Raw genomic sequence first — 21,614 nt, forward strand, 5'->3', positions numbered from 1 at the left:
GCATGTGTCCTAGTATATTTCACTATAACTCTTCTAAAAAACCGAGTTGGTGATGAGGGTGTGTCTGCCATCCTGCAATATAAACCGTCCGATCTATATCTGACAGATAGAAAGCAAACTATGACAATTTTGTAAAAAGATACCTGCACCCCTCTTCACATTTGTAGATAAGGCCTTCCCTCATTCATCTTCGTCTCCCACGAAATAAACAACTCGTATAAATGCATCTTGATGTTCCGTGCAACGCATGGGCCTCTAGCTAGTCACTATAAATATCATGCTAGAGATCTGCAAAGCGTATTGTCTAAGAAATAATCTAATAGTGATTTCTAGTGTATTATTAGACAAGTGTATTTTTAGAAACTTCAGAGTATAATTTAAAGTTAGATCAACGATTAGTTGTACTTGTACTTGGCACTTGGTATTGAGATAGCATCACTTATAGTAATTACTGATAGACACAATAATGACACTAGTTGTACATTTGCCTACATACAGTTTAATATTTGATTTGCACTTCCGAAATGTCCTTGGTTTTATCTAGCGTATTCAAGAGCTCATGCCAGTCTCTCACAGCCCAAGTCACCACCCACCAAATCAGATTAGTTCGTTCGTACATGCTCCATTTTTTGTGTTCCCCCAACAAGCACGCTACCAAAATGCATTACATACCTTTTCCACATCTTTCAATCAACAGTGAGCCAATGATAGTTTTTTTGGTTGGTGAAGGCAAAGCCCATATTGGTAGGAAAAAAACACAACCCGGAGTATCATACGCTTGGAAGTAGAACTAGAGAAAAAAAAGGATATTTGACGTAGAAAGTAAATATATCTATTTCAACCTTTCTATTAAAAATTAAAATAGGAGAAAGGTGAGTTTGTTGTCGAAGGGAAAATCGTTCGAGCTATTTCTGAATAGCTTCCTTCAAAGGGATTTCCACTTGCCCAGTGGATGTCTTCTCGTCTTTTTTTTTCATGCTCCATTTTCACTCAATGATTTATTCAAACTTCCTGACCAATACTTTTGAGGCTTTGATTTTTTCCGCATATTTAATAATGTTTGGGATGTATTGGATAATAATTTAGTGTTTACTAGTATAATTTGGAGTCAATTGTACCACTGGTGCTAAAACTTGACGGAAATGGACACTAGTGGTAAAATTTGCGGTATACAACGACTACCACAACTTGGTTTGACCATGCAAATACAGTGTTAATCACGGCCGGATACAAAATTATAGCGACCAGACCTCAAACAGTCTGATCTCTGTGCTCCGTTGTCATCCCTGGATCAGTAATGCTGACACCACACAGTACTCGGAGGATTTATAGCAGAGTAGCAATCACACACTTCTTACATCGAGTGTCTCAAAAGAGAACTTATTACAATAAATATGCCTTAAGGCCATCTAATTACGATAACAGCGGAAGGCTTGGAAGATAAGTGAGTCCATCAACTCCAACGGTATCACTGAGTATAGAACCACGACCTAAAAACTCCTTAATCGTCGTCTGAAAAGTCTGCAACATTAACGTTGCAGCCCGAAAACGGGTCAACACATGGAATATGCTGGCAAGGTAACGCATAGAGAGTAATGGAATGAAACAGCTATACTATATGCATATTTGGCTGGTGGAAAGCTCTATGGTTACAGTTTTTGCGTAAAGCCAATTTTTCCCTACTTCAAATGAATAAATTTAATTATTATCATGGTGGTTGTTAAACATTGAGAATGGTTGACAACATTCTCAATCCCAATTAAAGTAACATCATTAAACCCAACAAAATTAACTTTAGAGTAACATGTTGAGATTCACATGAAAATCCAAGTACTAGATACTCAAGATGTCCATAACCGGGGACACGGCTAACCATGATTAGTTTATTACACTCTGCAGAGGTTTGCGCACTTTTCCCCACAAGACTCGATCGCCTCCGTTTGGTTTCTCGCACTACAGGGTGTTTGAGAAGATGGATGACCGAGACATAGTCTTTCAGAAGCGCTAGCACCTTACGATCGGGTAGACCGTACCACCTACATCCCCTACATCTGCTAGTCTACCACTGTAAGAGTTCGCACAACTTAGTCAACTATGCCAGAGCCCATAATGGCTTGTGGCTGCACACGGAAGTTTCTAGTATGAATAATCTCATGATCCCTTTGAGCCTGGGTGGCGGTCCAAAAGAAAAACAGGCAAGTCCTGGAAACCCCAGGTGCCTCAATCCACCCAGATGTGTGTTTAAATTGCCACCTTAAATAAACCATTAATTATCAATCTCACATCTATCATGGATTTCACTCGCCCAATCCACGTCTACTAGCATAGCATGGCATAATAAGCAAACGTAGAAGTAACTCCCAAAGGTTTAATAATAAACAGGTAATAGGTACTATCCCATCTACTTCGCATCCCACAATTTAATTAGATCCTAATTATGCAATGTGTGAGGATTGATCTAATGCAATAAAACTGGGTTGTAGATAAAGGTATGATCAAAGCGTTACTTGCCTTGCTGATGATCCGCGAAACCTAGAGATTCAACGTAACAGGCGGCGCACTCCGGGTATTCTATCGCAGACAAACAAACAAGCATACAATAAGTACTCATCTAATGCACAGGTAAAACTCAAATAGAAATCTAACTAGAAAGTTCAACTTAAGAACCCTGGTTGGCAAAAGAATCAAATCGAACGAAACAAAAGAAGTCAAACGGCGAAAGAAAACAACTTCGTTCTAGTAATCTGGATCTAAGTCAAATTTCACAGTAGCAAAAACATGTTTAAGTTGATTATTCGGAAAGAGGGTTTCGAGACGAAACTCCAGGCGCTTGAATCGCCTGATTCCGATAAACGAGCGAAAAGTTATACTAAAACGAAAATCGGATCAGAAATCACGATCAGAAAATAACCGCGAAAAACCCGACGAAAAAGAAAAATGACGAACAGAATTTTTTTTTAAACGGCACGGAAAACAAGGCGGCGGCGAACCTCGGGCGGCGCGCTGCTCCGGCGAGTCGGCGACGAGGCGGCGGCGGCGGGCGGCGGCGGCGGCGGCGGCTAGGGTTAGGGTTTCGGGGCTGGGCGGCTGGGCTCTCTCTCGGGCCGGGGCGGCGGCTTATAAAGCCTCGGCCGGCGGTGTCCTGGCCGAGTACGGCCCAAAGTCGGTTCCGCGTTTTTTTTAATAAATTCCGCTCGGAAGAAAAATAAAAAGAAATACTAAACAGACTCCAAAAATCACGAAATAAATTTTCTCCGGTTTCTAAAATCAAGCCCAATAAAGTGAACATTTTTCTGGGCCCAAACTACAACTTTCAAAAATGCACATTTTTCCTAAATTCAATTAAAAATACCGAAAAACTGCGAAATAAATCTTATTTGATTTTTTTTATTAAATCCTCAATATTTCTATATTTTGGGAAAGTCATTTTATTCCCGCTCTCATATTTTTGTAATAGAAATAATTGATGATAAAATAAATAAAATCAAATGATCTTGTTTACATAATTTGAGAAAACTCAAATATGTAAATAACAAAATCCCCAACTCTCTCCGTGGGTCCTTGAGTTGCTTAGGATTTTCTAGGATCAAAACCAAAATCAAAATAAAATATGATATGCATGATGACCTAATGTATAACATTCCAAATTGAAAATTTGGGATGTTCCAAACCTACCCCCCTTAAGATGAATCTCGCCCTCGAGATTCGGGTTGGCTAGAAAATAGGTGAGGGTGGTCCTTGAGCAAATCTTCCTCTCGCTCCCAGGTGGCTTCATCCTCCGTGTGGTGGCTCCACTGAACTTTGCAAAACTTGATAACCTTGCTGCGAGTAACTCGGCTGGCAAACTCAAGAATCTTGACTGGTTTTTCCTCATAGGTTAAATTGTTATCCAACTGAATTGCTTCCAATGGCACTGTGTCCCTCAAAGGTATGTCAGCCATCTCCGCGTGACACTTTTTAAACTGAGAAACGTGGAACACATCATGAACTTCTGTCAATCCTTCTGGCAATTCCAACTTGTAGGCCACTTCTTCCATACGCTCAAAAACTCGATATGGTCCTACAAATCGTGGCGCTAACTTCCCCTTAACTCCAAAGCGCTTAATCCCTCGAAGTGGGGATACTCGAAGATAAGCTCTGTCTCCGACTTCGTAAACTGTCTCCTTGCGTTTAGAATCTGCGTAGCTCTTTTGTCTGGACTGGGCTACCTTGAGCCTATCGCGAATCAACTTCACCTTCTGTTTAGACTCCTTAATCAAATCTGGTCCAAACAACTGGCGGTCTCCAACTTCGTCCCATGACAACGGTGTCCTGCACCTCCTTCCGTACAAAGCTTCGAAAGGGGTCATCTTCAAACTGGTCTGATAGCTATTATTGTAAGAGAACTCTGCATATGGCAAATTATCGTCCCAACTAGATCCATAATCTAGCGCACAAGCTCTCATCATATCCTCCAAAATCTGATTGACTCTCTCGGTCTGTCCATCTGTCTGCGGATGAAAAGCTGTACTGAATTCTAGCCTAGTACCTAAAGTCTCATGCAACTGCTTCCAGAACTTTGAGGTAAATTGGGTTCCTCTATCTGATACAATACTCCTCGGAACCCCATGCAAACATACGATCCTGGTCATGTATATCTTTGCCAACTTAGCACTGGTGTAAGTGGTCTTTACTGGGATGAAATGTGCTACTTTCGTCAATCGATCGACTACAACCCAAATCGAGTCATAGCCTGAACGTGTCCTGGGCAATCCCGTGATAAAATCCATGCCTAGCTTATCCCACTTCCATTCGGGTATCGGCAATGGTTGCAACAATCCTGCTGGCTTCTGATGCTCTGCCTTTACTCTCTGACAAATGTCACAAACTGCTACATACTCCGCAATATCCTTCTTCATTCCGGTCCACCAGAAAATATCCTTCAAATCCAAATACATCTTGGTATTTCCTGGGTGAATCGAATACGGTGAATCATGTGCCTCTTGCAGAATCAACTTTCTGATCTCCGGGTCATTGGATACATAAACACGGTCTTCAAACCATAGGGTGTCGTGCTCATCCTCACGAAATCCCTTAGCTTTTCCTTTGCTCAGTTTCTCCTTTATAGCGGCAATCTCTTTGTCAGTTTTCTGAGCTTCCCTGATTCTGTCCATCAAAGTTGACTGAATTTCCAACACTGCTACATAGCCTCTCGGAACTATTTCCAAACATAGTTCACGAAGATTTTCTGCTAACTCCTTGGGTATTTCTCCCGTCATTAACATATTGACATGGCTCTTGCGGCTTAATGCGTCAGCTACTACATTAGCCTTCCCGGGATGATAATGCAGTTTCATATCATAATCTTTGATAAGCTCCAACCATCTCCTTTGTCTAAGATTCAACTCCTTCTGTGTGAAAATGTACTTCAAACTCTTGTGATCCGTGTACACCTCACAATGATTTCCAATGAGGAAATGTCTCCATGTCTTCAATGCATGCACTACGGCTGCTAACTCCAAATCATGTGTAGCGTAATTCAATTCGTGAGGCTTCAGTTGTCTTGAAGCATATGAAACAACTCTCCCTTCCTGCATAAGCACTGATCCAAGTCCTCGACGTGAAGCGTCGCAATACACCTCATAATCCTTGGTTTGATCTGGCAAAATCAACACTGGTGAGGTAACCAAGCGTTTCTTCAACTCCTGGAAACTAGCCTCACACTCCTTAGTCCATTTGAACTTAGTATCCTTCTTCAGCAACTCCGTCATAGGCTTTGCAATCTTTGAGAAATTCTCAATAAATCTCCGGTAGTATCCTGTGAGTCCCAGAAAACTCCGGATCTCTCCAACTGTTGTTGGTGCTTCCCACTTGGTCATGGTTTCAACTTTAGCGGGATCTACTGCTATACCTTCTCTAGATATAACGTGTCCGAGGAATCCTACTTCCTTCAACCAAAACTCACATTTGCAGAACTTGGCATATAACTGATGTTCTCTGAGCTTTCCAAGTACCAAACGCAAATGCTCCTTATGCTCCTCTTCATTCTTCGAATAAACCAGGATATCATCAATGAAAACCACGACGAACTTATCTAAAAACTCCATAAACACTTTGTTCATCATGTTCATAAAATAGGCAGGTGCGTTAGTCAGTCCAAATGACATAACGGTATACTCATATAGTCCATATCTTGTGGTGAATGCTGTCTTAGGTATATCCTGTTCTCGAATCTTCAACTGGTGGTATCCTGATCGCAAATCGATCTTGGAAAACACTTTAGCTTCTTGCAACCGATCAAACAGATCATTGATCATTGGTAGTGGGTACTTGTTCTTGATCGTTACTTCGTTCAATCCTCGATAATCAACAACCATTCTTAACGATCCATCCTTCTTCTCCACTAGAAGTACTGGCGATCCCCAAGGCGAAGAACTTGGGCGAATATATCCCTTATCCAGTCACTCCTTAATCTGCTTCTTAATTTCCACCAAATCCTTTGCTGGCATCCAATATGGTCTCTTTGATATTGGCCCAGTGCCTGGCAATAGCTCAATCAAAAACTCAATGTCTCTATCCGGTGGCATGCCTGGCAACTCTTCGGGAAATACATCAGGAAAATCCTTTACCACTGGTACTTCCTCCTGCACAACTCATGTTAGGCAATTTACTTGTGTCCTCTTTGGTACATGCCGGGATACATACTTGATCCTTCTCCCTTCTGGTGTGGTAAGCAAAATTGACTTACTAGCACACTCAATATTCCCTTCATACTTTGATAACCAATCCATGCCTAATATCACATCCAATCCTTGAGATTCCAATACTATTAGGTCTGAGGGAAAAACATAGTTACCAATCCTTAATGGTAACCGATCACACCATAGACTAGCCACATATTCTGCTCCTGGCGAGGTTACTAACATGGGTGACCTAAGAGCTTGGGTTGGTAGGTTATACTTATCCACAAATCCCCTTGAGATGTATGAATGCGATGCACCAGTATCAAAAAGAACGAGTGCAGTAAATGACTTAACCAAACACTTACCTATTACTACATCGGGCTGAGCTTCAACCTCCTCCATACTAACGTGGTTCACCTGTCCCCTGTTGAAAGGGTTCGGCTTCTTCCCAGAACTTCCATTGCCATTTTGGCCTTCAGGACATTCATTTGCATAATGTCCTGGCTTCGAACACTTATAACAAGTGACATGGCTCAAGTCCTTCTTGGCTGGGGTTGATGGGGTGTTGCGGTTCTGTCCATTGTTTCCTCCATTCCCATTACCATTCTTGGTGCCATTTTGATTGTACGAGCTACCTACTCCATGGGTATGCTGAAAATGTCCTCCCGGCCTAGGGGTAAAACGTGGCTTCTGCTGAGCTCCTGAATTATACTTTCCTTGTCCATACTTCCTCTTGCGGTTCTCAATTTGCTGTTGCTTCCCTTCAATCATAAGAGCACGGTCTACCAACTCCTGGTAGTTGTTGAAGGTGGCTATCATCAACTGCATACTCAACTCATCATTCAGTCCTTCCAGAAACTTCTCCTACTTAGCTGCATCCGTAGCAACGTCATCTGGGGCATAACGTGCTAGCTTACTAAACTCCTCCACATACTGGCCAACTGTCCGTCCTCCTTGGCGCAAGTTACGAAACTCACGCTTCTTCATGGCCATTGCTCCTGCTGAAACATGGGCAGTACGAAAAGCCTGCTGAAACTGGTCCCATGTGACAGTGTCGACTGGGAAGGTGGTTGTGAAATTCTCCCACCAGGATGCTGCGGGTCCTTCTAACTGATGTGCGGCAAACTTAACCTTCTCCACATCTGTGCATCCTGCTGTGGCCAACTCCCTAGCTATCTTGCGGAGCCAATCATCTGCTACTATCGGCTCGGTGCTACTGGAAAACACCGGCGGGTTTAGCCTAAGAAAATGGGCTAAGTGGTCAACAGGTGATGGTGGTGGTGGGTTGTTGTTATTGTTCCCCTGATTCTGATTCTGAACTAGCAATTGCATCAAGGTGTTCTGCTGCTGGATCAACTGGGTGAGCTCCGGCGGAAAGGCAAATCCGGGGTCACGTCTCGGAGGCATCTGAGGGTTTTAGAAAAGACGAGATATAAGAATAGAGGGGGTCTAAAGAGAAAACACTACCCATATGCACATGAGGCAAAAGCACACAATTCACTTCAATCAATCAAACAAAGGCATACAATCGATCTAACTATCGCAAAGTGCTTGGACTACTATATTTACATGGTGGACTACTACTACTGATGAGGTGGTCTACTAGAAATATTCTACGGTTGTAGACTCCATGATATCTGCTCCTGCTTCATCCACATAGTCATCATCGCTACTATCTTGTTCTGAGTCGGTGCCGTCAATGATGATGTAGTCTTCCGGGCTAATCTCCTTGGGTTCTTCGTCTTCATCTATGGGCATAGGGCCTCCCATAAATACCGCTATCTTCATAGTTAGGTCGGCATTCTTATCCACCAATACTTCAATTTCTTCTTCATAATCTTCACGTGTAGCCTTGAGTTCTTCCTCCAGTTCCTTGATTCTAGTCTTAGCCTTCTTCAGATCTATCATGTCGGTGCACATCTGATTCTCCTGTCGTCGAATGTGCTGGTTTAACTCCTGGATAAAAGCTGCGATTGATCTATCCTTCCTGGTGCTAATCATCTCCCAGTGTTCATCTCGGCGCCCACAAATCTGGTAGATAGTATCCTTGAGATCCTTGCGGTAGACTTCTCCAATGCGTCCCATGGCGATGTGAGCTGCCATACTCTTTCCTAGACTCCAAGTTGGTGCATCAAAAAAAACTCTATGGGCTCAGTGACTGAAATGAACGTCCTTCCTGGAACTTGAACTTGAATCATCCAGCGCTCTTCTTCAGGTAAAGTGGCGTTGTAGATTCCCGTGAAGCTTGGTACTCCTATGTTCAGGTATCTAGTGACTTCCTTCAAGTGGCGTCCAAAGGGTATATCTTCATCTGGTTGTGTGAACTTGTTCCTTGCATCCGCCATCCTAAAGAGTAGAAAAGATGAGAAGTCAAAAGAGAAGAGAGTGAGTAGTGATCTAGGTCTTTAGCTTAGTGGTCGTGTCCTACAGTCAACATGTGCTTTGATACCATCTCTGTAGCGACCAGACCTCAAACAGTCTGATCGCTGTGCTCCGGTGTCATCCCTGGATCAGTAATGCTGACACCACACAGTACTCGGAGAATTTATAGCAGAGTAGCAATCACACACTTCTTACATTGAGTGTCTTAAAAGAGAACTTATTACAATAAATATGGCTTAAGGCCATCTAATTACGATAACAGCGGAAGGCTTGGAAGATAAGTGAGTCCATCAACTCCAACGGCATCACTGAGTATAGAACCACGACCTAAAAACTCCTTAATCGTCGTCTGAAAAGTCTGCAACATTAACGTTGCAGCCCGAAAACAGGTCAGCACATGGAATATGCTGGCAAGGTAACACATAGAGAGTAATGGAATGAAACAGCTATACTATATGCATATTTGGCTGGTGGAAAGCTCTATGGTTACAGTTTTTGCGTAAAGCCATTTTTTTCCTACTTCAAAGGAATAAATTTAATTACTATCATGGTGGTTGTTAAACATTGAGAATGGTTGACAGCATTCTCAATCCCAATTAAAGTAACATCATTAAACCCAACAAAATTAACTTTAGAGTAACATGTTGAGATTCACATGAAAATCCAAGTACTAGATACTCAAGATGTCCATAACCGGGGACACGGCTAACCATGATTAGTTTATTACACTCTGCAGAGGTTTGCGCACTTTTCCCCACAAGACTCGATCGCCTCCGTTTGGTTTCTCGCACTACAGGGTGTTTGAGAAGACGGATGACCGAGACATAGTCTTTCAGAAGCGCTAGCACCTTACGATCGGGTAGACCGTACCACCTACATCCCCTACATCTGCTAGTCTACCACTGTAAGAGTTCGCACAACTTAGTCAACTATGTTAGAGCCCATAATGGCTTGTGGCTGCACACGGAAGTTTCTAGTATGAATAATCTCATGATCCCTTTGAGCCTGGGTGACGGTCCAAAAGAAAAACAGGCAAGTCCTGGAAACCCCAGGTGCCTCAATCCACCCAGATGTGTGTTTAAGTTGCCACCTTAGATAAACCATTAATTATCAATCTCACATCTGTCATGGATTTCACTCACCCAATCGACGTCTACTAGCATAGCATGGCATAATAAGCAAACGTAGAAGTAACTCCCAAAGGTTTAATAATAAACAGGTAATAGGTACTACCTCATCTACTTCCCATCCCACAATTTAATTAGATCCTAATCATGCAATGTGTGAGGATTGATCTAATGCAATAAAACTGGGTTGTAGATAAAGGTATGATCAAAGTGTTACTTGCCTTGCTGATGATCCGCGAAACTTAAAGATTCAACGTAACAGGCGGCGCACTCCGGGTATTCTATTGCAGACAAACAAGCAAGCATACAATAAGTACTCATCTAATGCACAGGTAAAACTCAAATAGAAATCTAACCAGAAAGTTCAACTTAAGAACCCTGGTTGGCAAAAGAATCAAATCGAACGAAACAAAAGAAGTCAAACGGCGAAAGAAAACAACTTCGTTCTAGTAATCTGGATCTAAGTTAAATTTTACAATAGCAAAAACATGTGTAAGTTGATTATTCGGAAAGAGGGTTTCGAGACGAAACTCCAGGCGCTTGAATCGCCTGATTCCGATAAACGAGCGAAAAGTTATACTAAAACGAAAATCGAATCAGAAATCGCGATCAGAAAATAACCGCGAAAAACCCGACGAAAAAGAAAAACGAGGAACATAATTTTTTTTTAAACGGCATGGAAAACAAGGCGGCGGCGAACCTCGGGCGGCGCGCTGCTCCGGCGAGTCGGCAGCGAGGCGGCGGCGGCTAGGGTTAGAGTTTTGGGGTTGGGCGGCTGGGCTCTCTCTCGGGCCGGGGCGGCGGCTTATAAAGCCTCGTCCGGCGGTGTCCTGGCCGAGTACGGCCCAAAGTCGGTTCCGCGTTTTTTTTTAATAATTCCGCTCGGAAGAAAAATAAAAAGAAATACTAAACGGACTTGAAAAATCACGAAATAAATTTTCCCTGATTTCTAAAATCAAGCCCGATAAAGTGAACATTGTTCTAGGCCCAAACTACAACTTTGAAAAACGCGCATTTTTCCTAATTTCAATTAAAAATACCGAAAAACTCCCAAATAAATCTTGTTTGATTTTTTTATTAAATCCTCAATATTTCTATATTTTGGGAAAGTCATTTTATTCCCGCTCTCATATTTTTGTAATAGAAATAATTGATGATAAAATAAATAAAATCAAATGATCCTGTTTACATAATTTGAGAAAACTCAAATATGTAAATAACGAAATCCCCAACTCTCTCCGTGGGTCCTTGAGTTGCTTAGGATTTTCTAGGATCAAAACCAAAAGCAAAATAAAATATGATATGCATTATAACCTAATGTATAACATTCCAAAAATCGACGCTGACTAGGTGCGCTAGCATGGCATGGGGCCCCCTGTCAGCCACCGAATGACAGAGGCAGGACGTGTGGCCTGTTATTTTACAAAAAATGCTTTAGAGTTTTTTCCTCACAAAAAAGCCCCCAAAATATATCAATATGAATAGTACTAGGCCGCATGGGCACACCTGTCAGCAACTCACAAATAATTGAAAAAGAAGGGTGCGACACTAGTGCAAAAACTTGTGGCACAATGAGTTGGTGCAACAACCTGGATCGGGCATGCAAATGCAAGCTAATCGTGGTCGGGTGCGTGCAAATGCAAGCTAATCGTGGTCGGGTACATCAACGATTACTAGGTGCGCCAGCATGATGTGGGGCCCGCTGTGATCCACCAAACGGTGGAGGCAGGGTGTGTGGCCTGCTATTTTGCGAAAACACCTTGGACGTTTTCCCTAAGGGCTTGTTCGGTTAATCCCTCCCACAAAGGGATTGGAGAGGATTGGAGGGGATTGAGGTGGATTTTGACTTGTGGGGGATTTAATCCCTCTCAATCCCCTCCAAACCCCTTCAAATCTGAAGGAACCAAACAAGGCCTAATGAAGAAACCCGGTCAATATGAATAGTAGTTGGTTGCATGGGTGCACCTTTAAGTGACTCACAAATAATTAAAAAATGGGTTCGTGTGGCTAACCACCCGACCCAGGAGCATTTCATGTCCTATGTGGATATGTCTTTTTTTAGGGGCTATGTGGATATGTCTATTATGTATTCTTTGAATCTTAAGTGGGTTGTAGTTTGCACACATTCTGCAATATATTTTTTAGAAATTATTAAATATATGTCAATTATAATCATGTGTTATAATAATATACATATAAATTAAATAAATTATATATAAAATAATGACATATTAATTTATGATTTATCCATATAATTAAATTATAAATTACAAAACTATTCATGTAGTAATACAAATATTTAATAAAAATATCAAAGTAATTTATATGTTTCTGTATATTAGAATAAATGCTTATATAAGCTTAATACTGTTTACGGTTTTAACAAATATTCATGCAGCATATAAAAGCGTTCATGCTTTAAGAAAGTTCAAATTTTTCTATATATTTTAATAAATGCTTTTATAAGTTTTAAAATGTTCACAGTTTTAATAAAATATCCATGTAGTATATAAAAGTGTTCATGCTTTAAGAAGTCTTTATTATTCTCTGTATTTGAATATGTGCTAATATAATTTGAAAAAGGTTCATAGTTTTAACAGAATATTAATGTACTATATAAAAATATTCATGCTTTAAAAAACATTCTTATAATGTAAAAATAGTTGGCTGGGATTCGATCCATCGACATGCAGTCATCAGGTGCACGTGCCCACCACCCCACACAGCTGCGTTAGTTTTGTAGAAATTTATAAATATATGTAATTTATAATCTTATGTTATAAATAATATATATTACACTAAAAATATATTCATGTATTAATTAAAAAATTATCCATATAATTAAATTGTAAATTGTAAAATTATTCCCGTATTAATTTTCATACTTAATAAAAGTATCAAAGTAATTTCATACTGTTCTATATAATTAAATGCTAATATAAGTTATAAATGTTCATGCTTTTAATAAAATAATTATGTAGTATTTAAAGGTGTTCATTTCTATTTTGCAATTTATTTTATTTTTATTATAACTTGCATATCTTTTGTATTTTTTTAAAAGAATAGTGCAAAATGGTCCATAGGGACTGTAGCCCGCTTAAGTGGTTGTTTGGATACAGGGAATTAGTTGAAAGATTTTAGAAAATGAGTTTTCCTAAAAGCTGGCCTTTTAGACTTTTATACGGTATGTCTAAGGCACATAAGGCACATCTAGATGTGCCCTAGTTATTGCACATCTAAGTGACTCAATTAAGCATAAAAAGGAAACGAAAAAGAATACCCAAACGAATCTCTGCGCAAGATCAATGACATAGGACTTAGATGTGCAATACTTATGGCACATCTAGATCTACTTTAGCAAAACTGTTTATAAAACTCAATTGTGCATATCCACGTTTTAGTTAGGTGATCCAAACAAGTTTTTAGGTGGTCACAACAGAAATCACGTTTAAAAAGACCTAGTTCTCTATAATCCTCTTATTCAAACAACCCGTAAGACTCAGTGGATATATAGGAGACATATCCACTTAGAACATGAAACATTATGTGTGAATTGGCTTGGTACACACACCTGCTGGCCACAACTCACCACTTTTGCACATTATTTGTGGGCCCTTGACAACATGACCCACCCGTACCAGGGGCTTTTCCATGAGAAAAATAATTATGAGTTTTTTTTTTACAAAATAAGGGATCACACATCCTGTTTTTGTCGTCCGGTGGCTGACAGCATGCCCATGCCATGTCGGCATGCCTAGTTAGCATCGATTTTGTATATGACGGCAATAAGCATTGTATTTGCATGCCCGAACCAAGGTGTTGCATGAGTTCGATGTATGCCGGTTTCCGTGAAGTTTTAGCACTACTCGTCTAATTGACTCTAGAATTTTGTATTTTGGTCTCTCCTCCTCCAAGGACCTAGGTTGGTCGCCCCATTTGTCTTGACTATGGGTTGTATCTGTCAATGTTGGGTATGGCTTGAAAAATCCAAACATTCGAGAAGTGCAAATGGGGCTCTACAAAGTTTTGGAATGCTTTTTTTTTTTTGCAGAAAGGACCAGAGTTTATATTGAAAATTCCAAAGTAGTTTAGAGTACCCCAGAAGTAAATAAAATTACAACAAGGTCTGCAGACCACACAACAACCACAGCTTCCGCCGAAGCGAGTTGAAGGCGCGCCATCACCGCCGCCGTCGCCCCATTGCCGGAGCCAGCACCTTGTAAAGACGACCATGGAGACCGGGAAGTCTTCAAACTTCGGCCATAAGACTAGCACCCCGAGAAAACCATCGTTGCCAAGGAATCTTCGTCGGAAACCACATATCCACCCCCTACACACCAGGACCCCACCTCCTTGCCGCCAATGGAGGATTCGTTTGCGCAACAATGAAGAGGAGGGGAAGAATGATAATCATAAGGCCAATTCGTCCTTGCAGCAATGCCAACCAGCCCAAAGCTCAATAACATGCCACAATGCGTTGGAGCCATCGATGCACCTGGAATAGAAACCACCACTCGATACATAAATCAATGGGAGAGCAATGCCGCCCTCATGTCGGCACCACCAGCACCAGCAAGGAGGAAAAGAGGCGGTAGAATTATTCCTGCAGAGTGACAGCGATCTCAACCACAAATCAGCGCCACACAACCTAAAGCTACCCTATCTACACGCCCGATGCAGAGGAACGAGATCCCCACCTCCTCCTGTTGCCAAAGCGAGCGGAGGAGGCCGGAATCCGCGCTCTCACTGGCGGGTAAAGGGGATCTCCTGGCACCACCTTTTTCACCGTTGCACTCAAGTGGAATGTTTTAGCTAAATTATCTCACCGAGATAATGCATGACAAGAAATCTCATGGATATGTGAGATATTCTACAAAAAATCTAAAATTTATGACAATGCTAATACTGAGGTGGTTGCTTCCTTTTTGCTCACGGTCTATTCTTTCGAGAAAAAAATCTTCTCTTCCTCTCTATTTCTTCTAGCCAGGGGATCTAGAGTCAGAGGTGGGCTAGGTGGAATGATGGGGATGCTCACCAGAAGATTAAGGGTTAGGACGAGCGATATAGGAGTAGGTTAGAGAGATTGCTTGATCTGGCAACCATGTTCAAGAAATTTCTGACTATTGGCCAAATGAAAAAATCTCATAAATTAATGCCTTTATTTACTTATAATGTTGCATCAACTGGATACAAAGCATAATGTGAATATAACTAGTCTCTACATGCTAGGATGCACACAACAAAACTCTAATTCACCCACATGATAATAATAAAAATGGCAGCAACAACAAAGTCATACTAGACCAAAATCATGCTTATGCAAAGCGGGTGGAGGACCTATCGGTACGTAGACTATGCATATACTTGTGTGGGGTAAATAAAATCCTTGGCCACCCGCTTCAAATGTGTACACACTGTCGTGAAGAATGGTTAGTGCTCCAGTAGTTGGAGAGTAGACGATAATGGGGCCAATGTGTACATATAACCTGCATTTGTGATAAGTTTATATTTTACCATTGAAAACCATGTCATTTTCTACATAGCCATAGCGGCCATAATAAGGCAGACACTCTCACCGTTATAAGCGCATCAAACTTGTGTGGTATACCATCAAGCCACCGACCATACATATTGGCAACATTGCAAGGCAAATACAAGTTGGATGCGACCTTGGTGACATACCATATAGAAAACGAAAAGGCGCATTGAAAGAGGGGTTTAATTGTCTCTCAGGTGGACAAAAATAACAGTTCCTACTTCTCTGCCAATTACCCAGGTTGTCCTTTGTAAGAAACACGCCTCGGTGAAAATACCAAATAAGAAAAAATGAATGATTAATTGATCGATGACCAATATTTCAATTCAAAGCTAACACACTGACTCGTTCTTTGACTCTGCCGGAGGCAATCTTCGTCCTACGCAATATTTATTCTATAATTTTCCTAGCCTTGCCTCTTCTCTCCCTCGCAAATACAGTTGGTTGGATCATGGGGTCAGTTGGTCCTTCCACCTAGCCTTGGTGTCACATGGAGGGTCTAGGATTTGGTTGAATCTTGATTGTCACATTGGCCATGTTATGTCGGCGAGTGCATCAAGGGTTGCGGCCATTGGTTCCTCGGGATCTTCTGTGACACTTGATGGCATGATGAAGAATCTGGACCTGGACAACAATGAACTCGAGAATGTTTGTTTCATTGAGGAATATCTGAACAGCCTATGCAAGAGGGTGGAGTGATCAGCGGTGGTGCGCATGCATATGTTGCGTCCTTTTGGTGTGCATTCCTTCATTGAGGCGATGAAGGCCGCATGGAGCATGTCATGTAGACTCAAACACCACATGGCTAGGAAGAATTTCATCTTCATATATCTTTACTTTTTGGGTGACTAGTGGTGAGTCAAGGAGGCTAGTCCCATGATGTTCCACCCCATGGCTTTCCAAGATCGACGACTGAAAAATCTAATGGTCTGGTTACACATCATTTGCCATCTGGGATTAATACTAGATAGAGGAACTAGTGATGTAGAAGGACAAACAGATCAATATGTGCTCCGTGTGGATAGCATCGACTATGTAAAAGTGAACGAAAATCTTGATTTTTACAAAATCATTGACATACATTCCTTCACGGTGAAATACGAGAGGGCGCCCTAGTTCTGTGACATGGTGTGGTCTTCTAGGGAACATGCATGAAGATTGTAAGCTGGGGGAACATGCACAAGTCACAATTCAATTATGGAGGTTGGATGTGGGACGAGTTTATTAGCACGTAGCCCCCCTTTGATACACACTGCTTCATTTCTAGGAAGGGACATGAAAAGGTGGTAGGGGCCAGAGAGAATGCCATAAGCACTTGTGCATGCAAAAGGACTTTGAAGGAAGCACCATAGATGAATGATTACTCCCACCGTACTGGTGTATAAGTTACATTATGAAAACCAAATAACCCAAAACACTTAGCTGAGGTACATCAACTACCCACCTCGTTCCCTATTTTTTGCCTTGAAAAAAGAAATCAGCCAATAGAAAACGTGGGACGTGTATGCATCCAATGACTTGTGACTACTTAGCATAACATGCAGTGGTCAATTCTCTGCATGCAATAGTATTAATTATCAAATAAACATCAAGTTTCCCCCACCTTGATCGCGGTGGAGAACCTAAGATGACTAATACACCGGTACAAAGGGAGTATGAGGAAGACACCACACCTAGTCCCGTGAAGGTAGTAGGAAGGGATGGCCCACTTCGTCTTATGATGAGAAGAAATGGCTCAATTGCAAGTCTAGGGACCGACAATGAGAACTAGGTTGCATCAACTAGTAAGGAGGCCCCATCCCACCCACACACATCACTTACTTCCTGCGTATTAGTCATCTTAGGTTGTGCACCGCGACCAAGATGGGGGGGGGGGGAGGGAACGAGAGAACTTGATGTTTATTTTCTAATTAATACTATTGCATGCAGAGAATTGACCACCGCATATTATGATAAGTAGTCGCAAGTCATTGGATGCATACACGTCCCACGTCTCCTATTGGTTGATTTCTTTTTCCAAGACAAAAAATAGGGAACAAAGTTGGTAGTTAATGCACCGCGCCTAAGTGTTTTAAGATTATTTGGTTTTCATAATGTGACTTATGCACTGGTACGGAGGGAGTACAGTTTTTGAGCTGAAGCACAAAGTAATCTAGATGAGCTCAAATCCCCATACTACATCGAGATATCAATGAGCTCCGAAGAGAAGTGCCTCCTAGAGCAATGAATATGTTGTGCTAGAACTGTCGCCCTTTCTCCACCTTCTGATCTAAGAGCTTTGGGCTTGAGTTGAAATTCACGGAGAAACCACCGATAACTCAATTACCAATGCAAGTGCAGGAAGAAGTGAATAGGCGGGGCTACGGGTACCATGAAGCTAAATGTTGCTGGTGAAGTATCAAAATCGTCTGTTGGGAGAGCCATTTGTGTGGCTTTCCATAATCGGGGATTGTTTCCTATCACTCGACGACCATGGCGACGTCGGAGAGGATGGCGCTAGCGGCCGACCTGCACTTGGTGGCATTTGACTGCTTGAGCATTGTCAACAATATTCAGACTAGCTCAATGGACCTATACAAAGTAATCATCCAAGAAACTGAACTGGGAGATTGCAGTTTGAGGATGTGTTTTCTTCGAAACAATCACCGGGAGGGGAGGGAGACTTCCTACCTAAATATATTTCAAATATAGAGAGTATTTAGATCATCATGACAAGCATGAGGAGAGTAAGTCACGCCATCTTCCTATTTTTTCAGAGAATCAGGAAGATGATGAAGGGCTATAAAGAGGCCGGCAACTCAACGGCAGTGCGGACTACCAGAGGTGTTCGATGGGTTGGTAGTCATGCTACATCCCCAACAAATCTGCTAGCAGCCCATTCGAGTTCCGCTTGGAAACAAGAATCTCTTCTTTATTTTCGTTTTATTGCCCAAGATAAGCCCATTTTATAGAGCCAAGCCTATTATAATAGTTCAACTGCCATATTCGGGATAGGACTACTGGGGTCTCTAAACCCATTTGCGCCCCTAGATTTCGTCTCTCAGTGTCAGTGTCGGCTCAGCAGAGTGATTTCGCCGTTGGTGTTCTTTCCAATCTGAATGCATTTCACCGATTTCTCAAAAAAAAATTGCATTTCACTGCTCCACCGGAAATCCCCTCTGCCCCTAGAGTACTCCAGCTTGGTTGTTTCCACCGCCTGTCCAGGGTTGAGATGGACATTACGCGTCACACGCGACGAGCAACATGACATTTGAAGAATAGGTGCATTTCAGACCTTCCACTGGATGTTGCATCTTGGGCAACTCGTAGAGCTTAGCAGAGTTTTTCAGTGTAGATATTGCCTACTATTGTGGTGATCCAGGTAGAATACCAGTCGAAGACCCTAGAACAATTCGTGGTAGTCATGCAAAAAAAATTAGCAGTCCTAAATGTTTTTAAAACTAGCATTTTTGGAGCATTGATTTGGTTTTCTTGCCACGACTTCCACGAATGTTATTCGTGCTGAATTTTTGCAAGCATATATACAAAACATTTGTCAAAGTTTTTTCCAAAGGAAATTCAGAATTCTTTGATTTTTAACTATTTTTTATTGTACTGCTCGTGAGTGAGCATTTGAGCTCGGGAGCAGATACTCCACATCCCTCCCTTATAGATTGTTGCTAACTATTGTAACAATCTCTGGTTTATCAGGGCGATTCATGAAGCGAATCGCTACGGCCGGGAAGGCCGAGGCGCACCGTTCTCCACCGCCGCCGCCGGGGGCTCAGACGTCTACTACATGCTCCTGTTCGGCCTCGCGCAGGCAGTGCTGTCGCAGATACCGGACTTCCACAACATGGCTTGGCTCTCCGTCTTCGCCGCAGTCATGTCCTTCTTCTACTCCTTCGTCGGCTTCGGCCTCGGCGCCGCCAAGGTGATCGGTACGTGCGTAACAGTAACAGATAGCACGACGCACTCGCACACATGATCGGCCATGTGACGATTCCTTTCTTCAGAGAATGGGGTGATCATGGGGGGAATCGGAGGCATTCCCCTGGTATCCCCGATGCAGAAGGTGTGGCGCGTCGCACAGTCCCTAGGCGACATCGCCTTCGCCTACCCTTACACCTTGGTGCTGCTGGAAATAGAGGTAGGTCAGAATGCATTTGCATATGCACAAAATGCCAGTGTGATTGCATGCGCTCGGCGTAAGGGACCGAGCTGACACGGTATGATCAAGCAGGACACGCTGAGGTCGCCGCCGGCGGAGAGCAAGACGATGAAGAAGGCTTCGAGGGCCAGCATCGCGATCACCACCTTCTTCTACCTCGGCTGCGGGTGCTTCGGCTACGCGGCGTTCGGCGACGGCACGCCGGGGAACCTCCTCACCGGCTTCGGCGAGCCCTACTGGCTCATCGACCTCGCCAACCTCTCCGTCGTCCTCCACCTCCTCGGCGGCTACCAGGCAAGCACCTACTACTATCCTATGTATGTGCCGCGTGCAACCGCGACCTGACCTGACGCCGCTCGTGAATTACGTATGTGTTCAGCTGTACAGCCAGCCGGCGTTCGCGCTCGTGGAACGACGCTTCGGAGCCGAGGCCTGGGCCGTCGAGGTGGAGCTGCCGCTGCTCCGCTGGCGGCGCAGCGTCAACGTGTTCAGGCTGTGCTTCCGTACGGCGTACGTTGTGGCCGTGACGGCGATGGCCGTGTGGTACCCCTACTTCAACCAGGTGGTGGGGCTCATCGGCGCCTTCACCTTCTGGCCGCTGGACATCCACTTCCCCGTCGAGATGTACCTTGCGCAGAACAAGGTGGCGCCGTGGACGACGCGGTGGCTCGCCATTCAGGCCTTCCGCGCCACCTGCCTGCTCGTCGCCGCCTTCGCCTCGGTTGGCTCCGCCGTGGGGGTGTTCGGCCCCAACAAAGGCTAGCTAGTAGCCTAGTACATATGCGGTTCGATCACTTGACTTTCTTCAGGTGGCAACTCTGGCAACCCTGATTTTTGCGTAGCTACGAATGTGTTAATTTGTTTTAGAAAAACAAAGTAAATCCTGCCCTATAAAAAGCAAAAAATATACACTTACGATCTATTCATCAAACAACATGACAATACAAAGAACACAAAAGTAACAACGATAATGTTCATTTTCATAGCCCACCTAACGACAACTACAAACACTCTATCCGAAGGTGCATTGCCATCATTACCGCAGCTCTAACAGACTCTAAGAGCATCTCGTAGCAGATCCCTATCCCATATCTTTTTTTAGGGAACCACTGTTGCTCATCTAGTAGATCCTCTATCCTAAATATTAGTTGATTTTTCAGTGTTGTCTTTGGTGCAAACTAGGGATCAAGTTTCTCCGCAGATTTTGCAATGGTGTTGGAAAAATACTGGCACACGTGGAATCGGCTCCAAAAATAGCAAAGGTGATATACTTAATTCGCCGCAAAATAATCCCTCACTAAACCATCATGACACATGGCGGTCTCGAAAAACCATCCTTAAAACTAATTGAGAACCATGTTGCGGCCTCTTAAAATCCTCCTGCATATCAACCACGTGACCCACCAACTCAAATTCATCGTCTTCGTCTATCCGACGACGAATTGACGAAGATCGTCTCCCACGACCTCTTCATCTAAACATAAGGAAATTTAATAGTTAATTTGAGACCTTTTGTTATAAAATGTTTTTTTTGGAAAAATAAATACCATAGAGGCAAATATCTTCTGTGCGGAGGCGGTCGGAGCGCCAGCAGCAGAGCTCTGGCTTGCGCTCCAAGGCGGCAGCAGAGATTGCCAAGGCTGCCAAGGTGGCGGCACAAGCGGTTCACGAGCGATGATGCGTTGAATGCAATTTGGAAGTAGCGCGACAACGTTGACGACGCCAATGACAGACTACTTCTCTGGTTATGGCTGTGC

The 21,614-nt window shown here is 42.8% G+C and overlaps 1 protein-coding gene across 1 annotated transcript in view; it reads left to right on the forward strand.

The window, feature by feature from the left end:
• The window catches only part of LOC123130881 (probable amino acid permease 7), a 24,139-nt gene extending 3,417 nt beyond the window's left edge, over positions 1–20,722 (forward strand). The window contains exons 4-7 of the mRNA XM_044550670.1: positions 19,398–19,627; positions 19,703–19,836; positions 19,930–20,151; positions 20,237–20,722. Of these exons, the coding sequence (XP_044406605.1) occupies positions 19,398–19,627; positions 19,703–19,836; positions 19,930–20,151; positions 20,237–20,620 (970 nt within the window). The 3' untranslated portion in view covers positions 20,621–20,722. The remainder of the gene's footprint in view (positions 1–19,397; positions 19,628–19,702; positions 19,837–19,929; positions 20,152–20,236) is intronic.
• The last annotated feature ends 892 nt before the right edge of the window (positions 20,723–21,614 follow it).

This window comes from Triticum aestivum, chromosome 6A, assembly GCF_018294505.1.
Source record: "Triticum aestivum cultivar Chinese Spring chromosome 6A, IWGSC CS RefSeq v2.1, whole genome shotgun sequence".
Taxonomy (NCBI): Eukaryota; Viridiplantae; Streptophyta; class Magnoliopsida; order Poales; family Poaceae; genus Triticum; species Triticum aestivum.